General features: G+C 41.5%; 1 protein-coding gene across 7 annotated transcripts in view; it reads right to left on the bottom strand.

Annotated features, from left to right (window-relative positions):
• Positions 1-13,609, bottom strand: part of GRIA4 (glutamate ionotropic receptor AMPA type subunit 4) — a 516,232-nt gene that overhangs the window by 198,328 nt on the left and 304,295 nt on the right. For all 7 annotated transcript variants that reach the window (XM_068266875.1, XM_068266874.1, XM_068266873.1 and 4 more), the window contains exon 6: positions 4,710-4,868. In XM_068266875.1, the coding sequence (XP_068122976.1) occupies positions 4,710-4,868 (159 nt within the window). The remainder of the gene's footprint in view (positions 1-4,709; positions 4,869-13,609) is intronic.

The raw sequence follows: 13,609 nt of genomic DNA, 5'->3' as shown, positions 1-13,609 counted from the left end.
TGCACCAGACTTTGCTAGCGCAAAACTTTTGATCAGCTGTGCACTGCGTTGCTAACCCAGTTGGTTCTTAAACTTATCACTCCTAAACTTATCACACCTAAACTTATCATGCCTAAACTTATCACACCTAAACGTATCACACCTAAACTTATCATGCCTAAACTGAGTTTAGGCGTGATAAAGGGCTTTTCACCAGTGTGCTAACTGTTAGCACCGCTTTGTGAATCAGGTCCATAGGGCTTGATTCAGAAAAGGGTGCTAAGTGTTAGCACGCCAGTGAAAATCCACTTTGCATGTGCTAACATGCTTTGCACGTGCTAAGTAGTTAGCACATGCAAACTACTTAGCACCATAGTTAGCACATGTAAACTACTTAGCACCGCAGTTAGCACATGTAAACTACTTAGCACCGTAGTTAGCACATGTAAACTACTTAGCACCCTAGTTTTTTAAAAAAAAAATCAGTGTTTATTCAACAAAAAGGAACATATGACAGAATATGCAGTGTAGTGCGCCTCCTAACTTTTCCAACTGTAGCTTCAGCATCAATTATCACTGTGGAAGATGAGAGGTATTGTTAACAATAATATAATGATCGTCACATAATGTATAGAGCTCAGATTGAATTTAAATTTCCAAATATTCTATCTTTTACAAGATCATAATTAGCAAGACCAGGGGTATCTAACCATGGAGCTTAGCACCCTAGTTAGCACGGTGCTAAGTAGTAGTTTGCATGTCCTAACTACGGTGCTAAGTAATTTGCATGTGCTAACTACGGTGCTAAGTTTGCATGTGCTAACTACGGTGCTAAGTAGTTTGTATGTGCTAACTACTTGGCACCCTAGTTAGTACGCCCAAAGCCTTTAGGCGTGTTAACTTGGTTAGCACCGTTTACTGAATCGAGCCCTGTGTGTCAGGGTTAGAAAAAGTGGGCGGAGCCAACACTAGCCAAATACATTCCTGGGCAACGCCGGGCAATCAGCTAGTTATAACTATAAGTTAAACCTACAAATTTTATTTGCTTATTCATCCTGGTTATAACAACATTTAGATTATGTCCCTAGCACAATGTATGGTGACAATATTGTATTTGGAAATAAAGTTGTCTTTTTTCTGTTTTTCGTTTTTTGCTTTCTCATTGTGCATACACTATTGATGATTATAAGACCTTATTTGCAAAAATAATAGTAATATATCCTCATTGCATACATATTTATAAAGCCAAATTCCTAAGGTAACAATATATGTTGTTTCTTTCATATTCTGTCACTTTGTTTTCATTTTACAAGTCTTTTATTTTGGTACAGCATATCAAAACTGTAAGTGCCTTTAATTCAGTTTGTGAATCAAAAAATCTCTTGTAGTTTTGCTAACACTTTCCCAAATTTGATCATAATTTTGAAAATGACTTTTTTATGTTGGATTGAGTTTGTCCGTACCTATTTTTTATGTGATGTGTGTCCAAGCTGTAAGAGCCACCAAAATGTATTCTACAACTCGTCATGGTTAAAATAATATCACATGTGCCTCATTTAGTAATAAACTGGTGGTGCACTCTCCACAAATACAAATATGAACGTTTATAAATATCCATTTGTCATTAAGTGGTTAAGTATAACATAAAACAGTCTTTAACAAAAAAGCACACAGAGGGAAGTATGAGAGTGATGTACACCACATAGCTTTCTGTGAGAATAAGACCTTGGACCTCCAAGCTGCAAACAGAGAATGACAATCTTGTATGTTCCCCCATGTTTACATTACAGACCACCCTGCCAATTATTGAGATGTATAATTTGAAATTTTAACATAAATAAAAAAAACACAAATCTCTCCACAGAATTATGGGGAAATCCTGTCGCTATGGGCAGCGAAACTAATCAAGGCCAATCAGAGGCTGCTGAGGAGGTTGTTGCATGGGAGGTTATTTCTGTTAGCTGTCAGCTACTCACAGTAAGGTCAGTCATGTAGAGATATCACACCACCCCTCACTGCTGTGTGCTGGGGATTATAATATTTATGGAACTGTATCAGCTTGGAGCAGCCACCTGCATCAATGGCATGGCAGAACTGTGACAAGAACTACATATAGCTTATTTCTGGAGCCCTCTATGCTATATAATATATGCTATTTCATACTCTGTCAGTTTCCTGGTTTTATGTCCACTGAAATTTCACAGCATGATCAATTCAAATCAGACCCGTAGCCACGGTCTTGACACAGGACATATGCCTCTCTCCCGCTGTTCCACTAACTAACAATAAAATTTAAAGGGGCCCTGTAGTAGATACAAGCATCTGAATCCACAACTTAAAGTGGGATTACACTCAAAATAACATTTTTGCCCTAAAGTATTAACCCTTTAGCAGCCAGTTTATTTAGAGGCTTGCAAATGCCCTGGGCCAATTTATTTTACCATATATTTTTTATTTCTTATTTGTTACATTTCCCTGCTTCTAATTAGTACTGCTGTAATGTGAATTGATGGTCATTTGTCACTAGGGGGCAGTGTGAGACAATAGCAGAGGACTTCTGCTTTCAGTTTCTAGATTTCCTGCTAGTAGAGAGAGAGAGATCAAAGCATTCCTAGAATTTACAGCACAATGGGTTCTGCCCACTGAGGACAAAAGCACTGCACTTACCGGTACTCAAAAGAGATAACTCTATTGAAGTGCCTAATGAGTTAAACACAGTAAATAATGAAAATGGAACCCTATAAGACTGCTCTGATGTCATTTCAGGGCATGTTTACACCTCACTGAAGATAACTAAAATAAATGTGGGCTGGAGGACAAATTACTCCTAATTAATTAGTAATCAATTAAAGGAGAGAACGTTATCTACCCCCCCCCCTCCACGGATACAGCAGGAACCTTGTTTACACCGTGTATTGCACTTCGAAAACAATCTGATAATGCTGGCCAGTAAAGGCAAGCTTATCAATTAGCAGCTGAATGAGGAAAAAAGTTTAAAATTTTAAAATTTTTGTTTAAAATTTTTTTAGTTTAAATTTTAACCCTTCCAGTACCTTGAAAAACAGTTAGATGGTTTTAGCTGTTAATTTTATGCTGTGTTAAATGCTTCAGACCATAGAAGACATATGAGTATAACACCAACTGCTTAGTGCAAAATGGGTGTTTTAGATAATATAAATGATTGCTTGATCACCTATTACTAACAGGGTAGCAGGAAGTTTAGGTGTCCGTGAGTAATGGACGATATAACCGCCCCATAGGCACTAATGCAAATATTGTTCATACGGCGCCCAAAGCAGAAATTTAGGCGCCCGATAAATAGCGTTTTCAACATTAGAACTTTTTGAAATATGTTATAGAATTTAAACTTGCAACGTTACAGTTTTTGTAACATTTACTTTGTATGTACAAATTACATTATCAAACCTTTTATTGTTTGTATGTACACGGTGTTTGTACAGGAGGGGAACAGCTAGGCATCAGAAAGGATGTTTGGGAGGGGGTTGGAGAGGTGGTGGTTAGGGTTAGGCACCACAAGGGGACGGAGGGTCTTAGGGTTAGCACCACAAGAGGGCAGTCTTAGGGTTAGGCACGATGGAGGAGAAGGGTCTAAGGATAAGGCACCACCAGGGGAGGTTTTAGGGTCTGCACCACCAGGGCAGGTCTTAGGGTTAGGCACCATCGGGGGAGGTCTTAGGGTTAGGCACCACCAGGGGAGATTTTAGGGGTAGGCACCATGGGGGGGTGTCTTAGGTTTATGCACCACCAGGGGGGTGTGTGTCTTAGGGTTAGGTATCGATAGTGGAGGGTTCTGTGTGAGAGTAGGGTTAGGTTACACTGTAGTAAAATATCGATAAGATTTGCTACCGTTTTAATTATCGTTATTAACAATTTTCATTCCGCAATATACCGTATTTTTCGGACTATAAGACACTCCTGACCATGAGACACACCTAGGTTTAGAGGACAAAAACCAGGGGATAAATATATACTAAACCTGGTGCATCCATGGTGAAGGGGCATCTTGTGGATTATGCCCCCTTTGTACCTTATGCCCCCTTATATCGTGTGTCTCCCTGTGTCCCCCTCTGCCTTCCTTGTGTCCTCCTCTATGCCCCTTTGTGTCTCCGTGTCCTCTGTGCCCCTTTTTGTCCCCAGGTTTCCTCCGTTTGTCCCCCTGTGTCCTCCTTGTGTCTTCTATGCCCCTTTGTGTCCCCGTGTCCTCCTCTGTTCCACTTTGTGTCCCCCTGTGTCCTCCTCTATGCCCCTTTGTGTCCTCCTTGTGTCCTCTATGCCCCTTTGTGTCCCCAGGTTTCCTCCGTTTGTCCCCCTGTGTCCTCCTCTGAATGGGCACAGTACAGGGAGTCCCCGACATGGCAGCGGCTTGGAGGTTGGTATTGGCAGTTGTTTACATGTCAGGGATTCCCTGCATTTGGACTATAAGACGCAGTGACTTTTTCCCACCACTTTTGAGGGAGAAAAAGTGAGTCTTATAGTCCCAAAAATACAGTAATTAGGATAATATACACCATCTACAATTTAAAAACGAAGAATATTGGTAGACATTAACAATATTTTTTATTAATTAAATGGATATTAACAATATTTTTATCAACAAAACCCCACGCCCTTTTTTCCTGGCGCCCGTTTTTCATGCGCGCACTAACAGGGATGGCTTCCTTCACGTCTCACCTTTCCTAAATAACCCCAAAGTGATTAACCCCAAGTACCTTTGGAGGAGATTCAGATCCTGGGTACTCCCGCTGGTCCAGGGTCTTCCACCGCTGCATCAATTCTGTCACTATCGGGGTATTAAAATCCACCAGCTGGAATCCCGTCACGTTGGCTCCGCCGTGCATAAACCTGTCCAGCGAAATGTCCTTGATTCCCTAAAAAGAAATATTCACAGCTACATTAATTGTTTGTCCACTTCCAGTGCCAAAACACTACAGTGACAGGAGGCAATAGCTGGGAGATTACAGGGGGCGCGTCAGACGACAGAGAGTTCAAATGCTGCTCAAACCACAACAGATGGAACAGCAGCATCCTTCAGGTCTAATGAATCCTAAACTTTCTAATCAAATCTGAGGGGCTGCTTCAGTAGAGACAGAAAGAAAACCACACAAAACCTAAAGAGGAACTCTAAAAGCGGACCTGAACTCAGAACTTCCTCTCTCTCCTCTAAAAGATAAGCAACAGCATAGTAACCTTTACAGAAAAGCATTTCTTTGTTACAGCTGATACAAATCCTGCAATAAATCTGCAGCACGTCTACTTCCTGCTTTCATGGAAGCAGGCATACTATTAACATCCTGTATTTACAAAATAGCAGCTCTGCCATGGCATTTCCACATTCCTGAGCTGATCAAATTACAGTGGTGATTAGTCACAGATGAGACCATCTAAACTCTCTGAATACCTACAGGGTGCATTTCTCTGTGTTTCCTTCTGTCCTGTGCAAGAGATCAGGTCCATTTGAACCAAGGATTGAAATTCATCCCATGTAGTAGCTGATACTCTCTTTCCCATGGTCTGTGTGGCTGATATTGTAGTGAAAGGGCCATGGCCCTGAAAATGTCCTGTCTGTGAACCTCAATTTGGGAAATAACATCTATATCCTATATATCTATATATATAAAATCGGATGTATGTATGTATGTGTGTGTGCGTGTATGTGTGTGTGTGTGTGTGTGTATGTGCCGCGATCACGCGAAAACGGCTTGACCGATTTGAACGAAACTTGGCATGCAGATACCTTACTACCTGGGATGATATGTTCTGGGGGTCTCGCGGCCCCCCTGCACGCCTGGGCGGAGCTACAATCAGCAAATCAGATTTCACCCATTCAAGTCAATGGAAAAAAAGTAAAAGGCTGCCATTCTCACAGTAATCGAGCCACAGTCCCCACACTTTGCACAGTTGGTCACTTGGTGACCGAGGTTACAAATCCAGGAAAAGTGGGCGGAGCATAAAACAGCCAATCAAATTTCAGCCGTTCATTTTAAATGGGAAAATGTAAACTGCAGCCATTCTTAGACTGTTAATCGCAGGGTTCTCAAACTTGCCACAGTTGGTCACTGGGTGAATGTGATTAAGATTCAAGAAAGTGGGTGGAGCCTACAACAGCCGATCAAAATTCACCTATTGATTTTCAAGGGGAATATTTAAACTGCTGCTATTCTTACACTTTTAATGGCAGAGGCTTCAAACTTGCTACAGTCGGTCATTGGGTGACTGGGGTCAAAGTTCACTAAAGGGGCGGGGCCACATACAGCCAATCAGATTTCCTTGGTGGATAAACTGCTTCCATTCACACATTTTTGATGCCTAGAACCTGACAGCTCACAAACTTGGTCATTGAGTGACTGTGTGTCCAGGTTACAAAAAGTGGGCGGAGCCAAAACAACTTTTACTGGGAAAATATAAACGGCAGCCTTTCTTACACCGTTAATGGCAGGGTTCTCAAACTTTGCACAGTTGGTCATTGGGTCACAGATTAAGATTTTGGAAGGTGGGTGGAGCCTACAACAGCCAATAAAAATTCCCCTTTTGATTTTCAAAGGGAATATTTCATCTGCTACCATTCTCTTATACTGGTAAAAGCAGATGCCTCAAACCTGGTACAGTTGGTCACTGGGTGACTAGGGTCCAAATTCAGGAAGGGGGTGGAGCCACAAACAGCCAGATTTGTTTATTTTTCAATGGGAATATACAAAGTATTGATACCAAGGATCCCAAAGCTGATAAACTTGATAATTGAGTGACTGTATGTCAAGGTAAGAAAAAGTGGGCGGTGCCAAGAACTTTATTTTTTACATTGCAGGGTTCCCAAACTTTACACAATTGGCCACTGGGTGACTGGGATGAATATTCAGAAATGTGGGTAGAGCCTACAACAGCCAATCAAAATGTACCTATTAATTTTCAAGGGGAATATTCACATTGCTTCCATTCTTACACTGTTAGTGGCAGAGGCCTCAAACCTGATACAGTCAGTCATTGGGTGACTGGGATCCAAATTCACTAAAGGGGTGGAGCCACAAACAGCCAATCAGATTTGTTAGATTGATTTCAGCCATTCTGTTATTGCCAGGGTTCTCAAACATGACACAGTTGGCCACTGGGTGACTGTGACTAATATTCAGAAAAGTAGGTGGAGCCTACAGCAGCCAATCAAAATTCACCTTTTGAATTTCAAAGGGAATATTTACTTTGCTGCCATTCATGCACTCTTAATGGCAGAGGCCTAACATCTGCTACAGTCAGTCACTGGGAGACTGAAATTTAAATTCTGAAGGGAGCGGGCCAAAAACAGCCAATCAGATTTGTTTAATTCCAATGGTAAAATGCAACTTATTGATGCCAAAGACCCCAAAGCTCATAAACTTGGTCATTAAGTGACTGTATGTCAAAATTTGAAATAGTGGGCAGAGCCAAAAACAACTAACTTTTTACATGGGGAAATGTAAACTGCAGCTTTTCTTACACTGTTAATTGCAGGGTTCTCAAACTTCACACAGTTGGTCACTGGGTGACTAGGATTAATATTCGGAAAAGAAGGTGGAGCCTACAAGAGCCAATCAAAATTCACCTATTGATTTTCAAGGGGAATATTGAAACTGCAGCCATTCTCACACTGTTAATAGCAGAGGCCTCAAACCTGCTACAGTCAGTCGTTAAGTGTTTGGGGTTCAAATTCAGTAAAGGGGCGGAGCCAAAAACAGCCAGATTTCTTTGCTGGATAAACTGCTTCCATTAGCACAATTTTGATGCCAGGAACCCAAAAGCTCACAAACTTGGTCATTGAGTAGTGACTGTGTGTCAAGGTTACAAAAAGTGGGTGGAGTTAAAAACAGATTTTTCTGGGAAATTGTAAACTGCAGCCCTTCTTCACTGTTAATGGCAGGGTTCTCAAACTTAGCATAGCTGGTTACTGGGTGACTGGGATTAATAATCAGAAAAGTGGGTGGAGCCTAAAAATGCCAATCAAAAATCACATGTCGCTTTTCAAGGAGAATATTAAAATTGCTGCCATTCTTGCACTGTTAATGGCACAAGCCTCAGACCTGGTACAGTTGGTCATTGGGTCACTGAGGTTCAAATTCAGAAAAGGGGACAGAGCCACAAACAGTTAATCAGATTTGTTTCATTTCATGGGAAAATACAAATTATTGTTGCCAAGGACCCCAAAACTCACAAACTTGGGCACTGAGTAGTGACTTTGTGTCAAGGTTACAAAAAGTGGGCGGAGCCAAAAACACATTTCACTGGGAAAGTGTAAACTGCAGCCCTTCTTACACTATTTATTTCAGGGTTCCCAATCTTTGCCCAGATGGTCACTGAGTGACTAAGATATTCAGGGAAGTGGGTGGAGCCTATAATAGCCAATCAAAATTCACCTGTTGATTTTCAAGTGGAATATTTAAATTGCTGCCATTTTTACACTGTTAATAGCAGATGCCTCAAACCTGCTACAGTTGGTCATTGGGTGACTGGGGTTCAAATGCTGGAGAGGGGTGGAGCCACAAACAGCCTATCTGATTTGTTTAATTTCTATGGGAATATACAAATTATTGATGCCAAGGACTCCAAAGCTCACAAACTTGGTCATTGAGTGTTTGTGTGTTAGGGTTAGAAAGTGGGCGGAGCCAACACCAGTCAAATACATACCCGGGCAACGCCGGGTCATCAGTGGGTGGAGACAAATACAAATTTCACTGGGAAAATGTAAACTGCAGCCATTCTTACACTGTTAATGGCAGGGTTTTTAAACTTTGCACAGTTGGTCACGGGGTGACTGGGATTAATATTCAGAAAAGTGGGTGGAGCCTACAAAAGTAAATCAAACTTCACCTGTTGCTTTTCAAGGGGAATATTTAATTGCTACCATTCTTGAACTGTTTATGGCACAGGCCTCAAACCTGGTACAGTTGGTTATTGGGTGACTGGGGTTCAAATTCAGAAAAGGGAGTGGAGCCACACACACTCAATCAGATTTGTTTTATTTCAATGCAGATTATTGATACCAAAGACCGCAAAGCTCACAAACTTGGTCAGTGAGTAATTGTGTGTTAGGGTTAGAAAAAATAGGCGGAGCCAACACCAGCCAAATACATACCCGGGCAACGCCGGGCAATTAGCTAGTACATATATATCTATATATATAAAATCGGATGTATGTATGTATGTGTGTGTGTGTGTATGTGTGTGTGTGTGTGTGTATGTGTCGCGATCACGCGAAAACGGCTTGACCGATTTGAACGAAACTTGGTACACAGATCCCTTACTACCTGGGATGATATGTTCTGGGGGTCTTGCGGCCCTCCTGCACACCTGGGCGGAGCTACAAACAGCAAATCAGATTCCACCCATTCAAGTCAATGGAAAAAATGTAAAAGGCTGCCATTCTCACAGTAATCAAGCCAGAGTCCCCACACAGGGCACAGTTGGTCACTTGGTGACCGAGGTTACAAATCCAGGAAAAGTGGGTGGATCATAAAACAGCCAATCAAATTTCAGCCGTTCATTTTAAATGGGAAAATGTAAACTGTAGCCATTCTTAGACGGTTAATCACAGAGTTCTCAAACTTGCCACAGTTGGTCACTGGGTGAATGCGATTACGATTCAAGAAAGTGGGTGGAGCCTACAACAGCCAATCAAAATTCACCTATTGATTTTCAAGAGGAATATTTAAACTGCTGCTATTCTTACACTTTTAATTGCAGAGGCTTCAAACTTGCTACAGCCGGTCATTGGGTGACTGGGGTCCAAATTCACTAAAGGGGCGGGGCCACATACAGCCAATCAGATTTCCTTGGTGGATAAACTGCTTCCATTCACACATTTTTGATGCCAGGAACCTGACAGCTCACACACTTGGTCATTGAGTAACTGTGTGTCAAGGTTACAAAAAGTGGGCGGAGCCAAAACAACTTTTACTGGGAAAATATAAACGGCAGCCATTCTTACACCGTTAATGGCAGGGTTCTCAAACTTTGCACAGTTGGTCATTGGGTGACAGATTAAGATTTTGGAAGGTGGGTGGAGCCTACAACAGCCAATAAAAATTCCCCATTTGATTTTCAAAGGGAATATTTCATCTGCTACCATTCTCTTATACTGGTAAAAGCAGATGCCTCAAACCTGGTACAGTTGGTCACTGGGTGACTGGGGCCCAAATTCAGGAAGGGGGCAGAGCCACAAACAGCCAGATTTGTTTATTTTTCAATGGGAATATACAAAGTATTGATACCAAGGAACCCAAAGCTGATAAACTTGATAATTGAGTGACTGTATGTCAAGGTTAGAAAAAGTGGGCGGTGCCAACAACTTCATTTTTTACATTGCAGGGTTCTCATACTTTACACAATTGGCCACTGGGTGACTGGGATGAATATTCAGAAATGTGGGTGGAGCCTACAACAGCCAATCAAAATGTACCTATTGATTTTCAAGGGGAATATTCACATTTCTACCATTCTTACACTGTTAGTGGCAGAGGCCTCAAACCTGATACAGTCAGTCATTGGGTGACTGGGGTCCAAATGCACTAAAGGGGTGGAGCCACAAACAGCCAATCAGATTTGTTAGATTGATTTCAGCCATTCTGTTATTGGCAGGGTTCTCAAACGTGACACAGTTGGCCACTGGGTGGCTGGGACTAATGTTCAGAAAAGTGGGTGGAGCCTACAGCAGCCAATCAAAATTCACCTTTTGATTTTCAAGGGGAATATTTACATTGCTGCCATTCATACACTCTTAATAGCAGAGGCCTAACATTTGCTACAGTCAGTCACTGAGAGACTGGGATTTAAATTCTGAAGGGAGCGGGCCAAAAACAGCCAATCAGATTTGTTTAATTTCAAAGGTAAAATGCAACTTATTGATGCCAAAGACCCCAAAGCTCATAAACTTGGTCATTAAGTGACTGTATGTCAAGATTAGAAGTAGTGGGCGGAGCCAAAAACAACTAACTTTTTACATGGGAAAATGTAAACTGCAGCTTTTCTTACACTGTTAATGGCCGGGTCCTCAAACTTCACACACTTGGTCACTGTGTGACTTGGATTAATATTCGGAAAAGTAGGTGGAGCCTACAAGAGCCAATCAAAATTCACCTATTGATTTTCAAGGGGAATATTGAAACTGCAGCCATTCTCACACTGTTAATAGCAGAGGCCTCAAACCTGCTACAGTCGGTTGTTAAGTGTTTGGGGTTCAAATTCAGTAAAGGGGCGGAGCCAAAAAGAAACAGATTTCTTTGCTGGATAAACTGCTTCCATTAGCACAATTTTCATGCCAGGAACCCAAAAGCTCACAAACTTGGTCATTGAGTAGTGACTGTGTCAAGGTTATAAAAAGTGGGTGGAGTTAAAAACAGATTTTTCTGGGAAATTGTAAACTGCAGCCCTTCTTCACTGTTAATGGCAGGGTTCTCAAACTTAGCATAGCTGGTTACTGGGTGACTGGGATTAATATTCAGAAAAGTGGGTGGAGCCTAAAAATGCCAATCAAAAATCACATGTCACTTTTCAAGGAGAATATTAAAATTGCTGCAATTCTTGCACTGTTAATGGCACAAGCCTAAAACCTGGTACAGTTGGTCATTGGGTCACTGAGGTTCAAATTCAAAAAAGGGGACAGAGCCACAAACAGTGAATCAGATTTGTTTCATTTCATGGGAAAGTACAAATTATCGATGCCAAGGACCCCAAAGCTCACAAAATTGGTCATTGAGTGACTGTGTGTCTAGGTTACAAATAGTGGGCGGAACCAAAACCAAATTTCACTGGGAAAATATAAACTGCAGCCATTCTTACACTGTTAATGGCAGGGTTCTCAAACTTTGCCCAGATGGTCACTGGGTGACTGAGATTAATATTCAGGGAAGTGGGTGGAGCCTATAGTAGCCAATCAAAATTCACCTGTTGATTTTCAAGTGGAATATTTAAATTGCTGCCATTTTTACACTGTTAATAGCAGATGCCTCAAACCTGCTACAGTTGGTCATTGGGTGACTGGGGTTTGAATGCTGGAGAGGGGCGGAGCCACAAACAGCCTATCTGATTTGTTTCATTTCTATGGGAATATGCAAATTATTGATGACAAGGACCCCAAAGCTCACAAACTTGGTCATTGAGTGTTTGTGCATTAGGGTTAGAAAGTGGCCGGAGCCAATACCAGTCAAATACATTCCCGGGCAACGCCGGATCATCAGTGGGTGGAGACAAATACACATTTCACTGGGAAAATGTAAACTGCAGCCATTCTTACACTGTTAATGGCAGGGTTTTTAAACTTTGCACAGTTGGTTACTGGGATTAATATTCAGAAAAGTGGGTGGAGCCTACAAAAGTCAATCAAACTTCATCTGTTGCTTTTCAAGGGGAATATTTAATTGCTACCATTCTTGAACTGTTAATGGCACAGGCCTCAAACCTGGTACAGTTGGTTATTGTGTGACTGGGGTTCAAATTCAGAAAAGGGGTGGAGCCACACACAGCCAATCAGATTTGTTTCATTTCAAAGCAGATTATTGATACCAAAGACCGCAAAGCTCACAAAACTTGGTCAGTGAGTAATTATGTGTTAGGGTTAGAAAAAGTAGGCGGAGCCAACACCAGCCAAATACATACCCGGGCAACGCCGGGCAATCAGCTAGTATATATATATATATATATATATATATATATATATATATATATATACACTCTATGGAATTATATGGATTTTTGCACAAATTGGTCAAAATCGCCCTGAAAGCGCTTGTGCAATGATTCTCTATGAGAGACTTCATATCAGAGTGGTTTGTTTTGATCTGCTTTGAAAAGCGGTGCTTGAGCCATTTTTGAGGCGATGGGCCTCAATGGTAGGTATAGGAAAAACGCAGAATGCTCACAAAATCGCGTTTGGCAAGCGATTGCGTGAGTGTCAAAAGACGGAAGCGTTAAATCAAATTTAATACCCAAACTAGAAGAGATTAGACAGGAACTAAAAGAATGTTTATATCAGCAGTACGATAGATGGCATACAATGCTCAAAGAGAGTTGGTACTCAGACAGGAACAAGGCAGGAAAAATAATGGCCCAGAAAATTAAAGGACAAAGGATAGCTAGAAGAATCTTGAAAATAAAACACCCTAAAACAGGAGTAACAGTACATCACCCCTCAGAAATTGTTGATGCCTTAGCATCCTATTATGAATCCTTGTACAATTTAGATAAACATCCTGATATACAAGTCCCCATTAAACAAGCATTGACATGTGTTTTAAGCGGAAACGCACGCAGAATCGACGGGAAAACCGCAAGACTAAAATGCTTGCAGTTTTCCTATTTAGTTACATCACCGACGAATCGCATGCGGGTTTGCGGCGTGCAAATTCTGCGGGGTCTACCCTGCAGATTTTTTCTGCACAGAAAAACGCTCAGAAATCCTGACAAGTGGAAACAGGCCCATCCACTTGTATTGTCTATGCGAATCTGCATGCAGGAAACGCATGCAGATTCGCTCTAGTGGAAACGGGCCCTTAGATGTGAAATTCACATCCAGAGAAAAAATATGGACGGCAGTGATACTATTTTTCGGACGCGGCAGCGTTTTTTTTTTTTTGTGCGTTCAAAAAGGTTA

This window comes from Hyperolius riggenbachi, chromosome 2 (assembly GCF_040937935.1).
Source record: "Hyperolius riggenbachi isolate aHypRig1 chromosome 2, aHypRig1.pri, whole genome shotgun sequence".
In the NCBI taxonomy this organism is placed as follows: domain Eukaryota; kingdom Metazoa; phylum Chordata; class Amphibia; order Anura; family Hyperoliidae; genus Hyperolius; species Hyperolius riggenbachi.
Note: the sequence above shows the minus strand (reverse complement) of the source record. Positions and strands in the feature narration are given on the sequence as shown.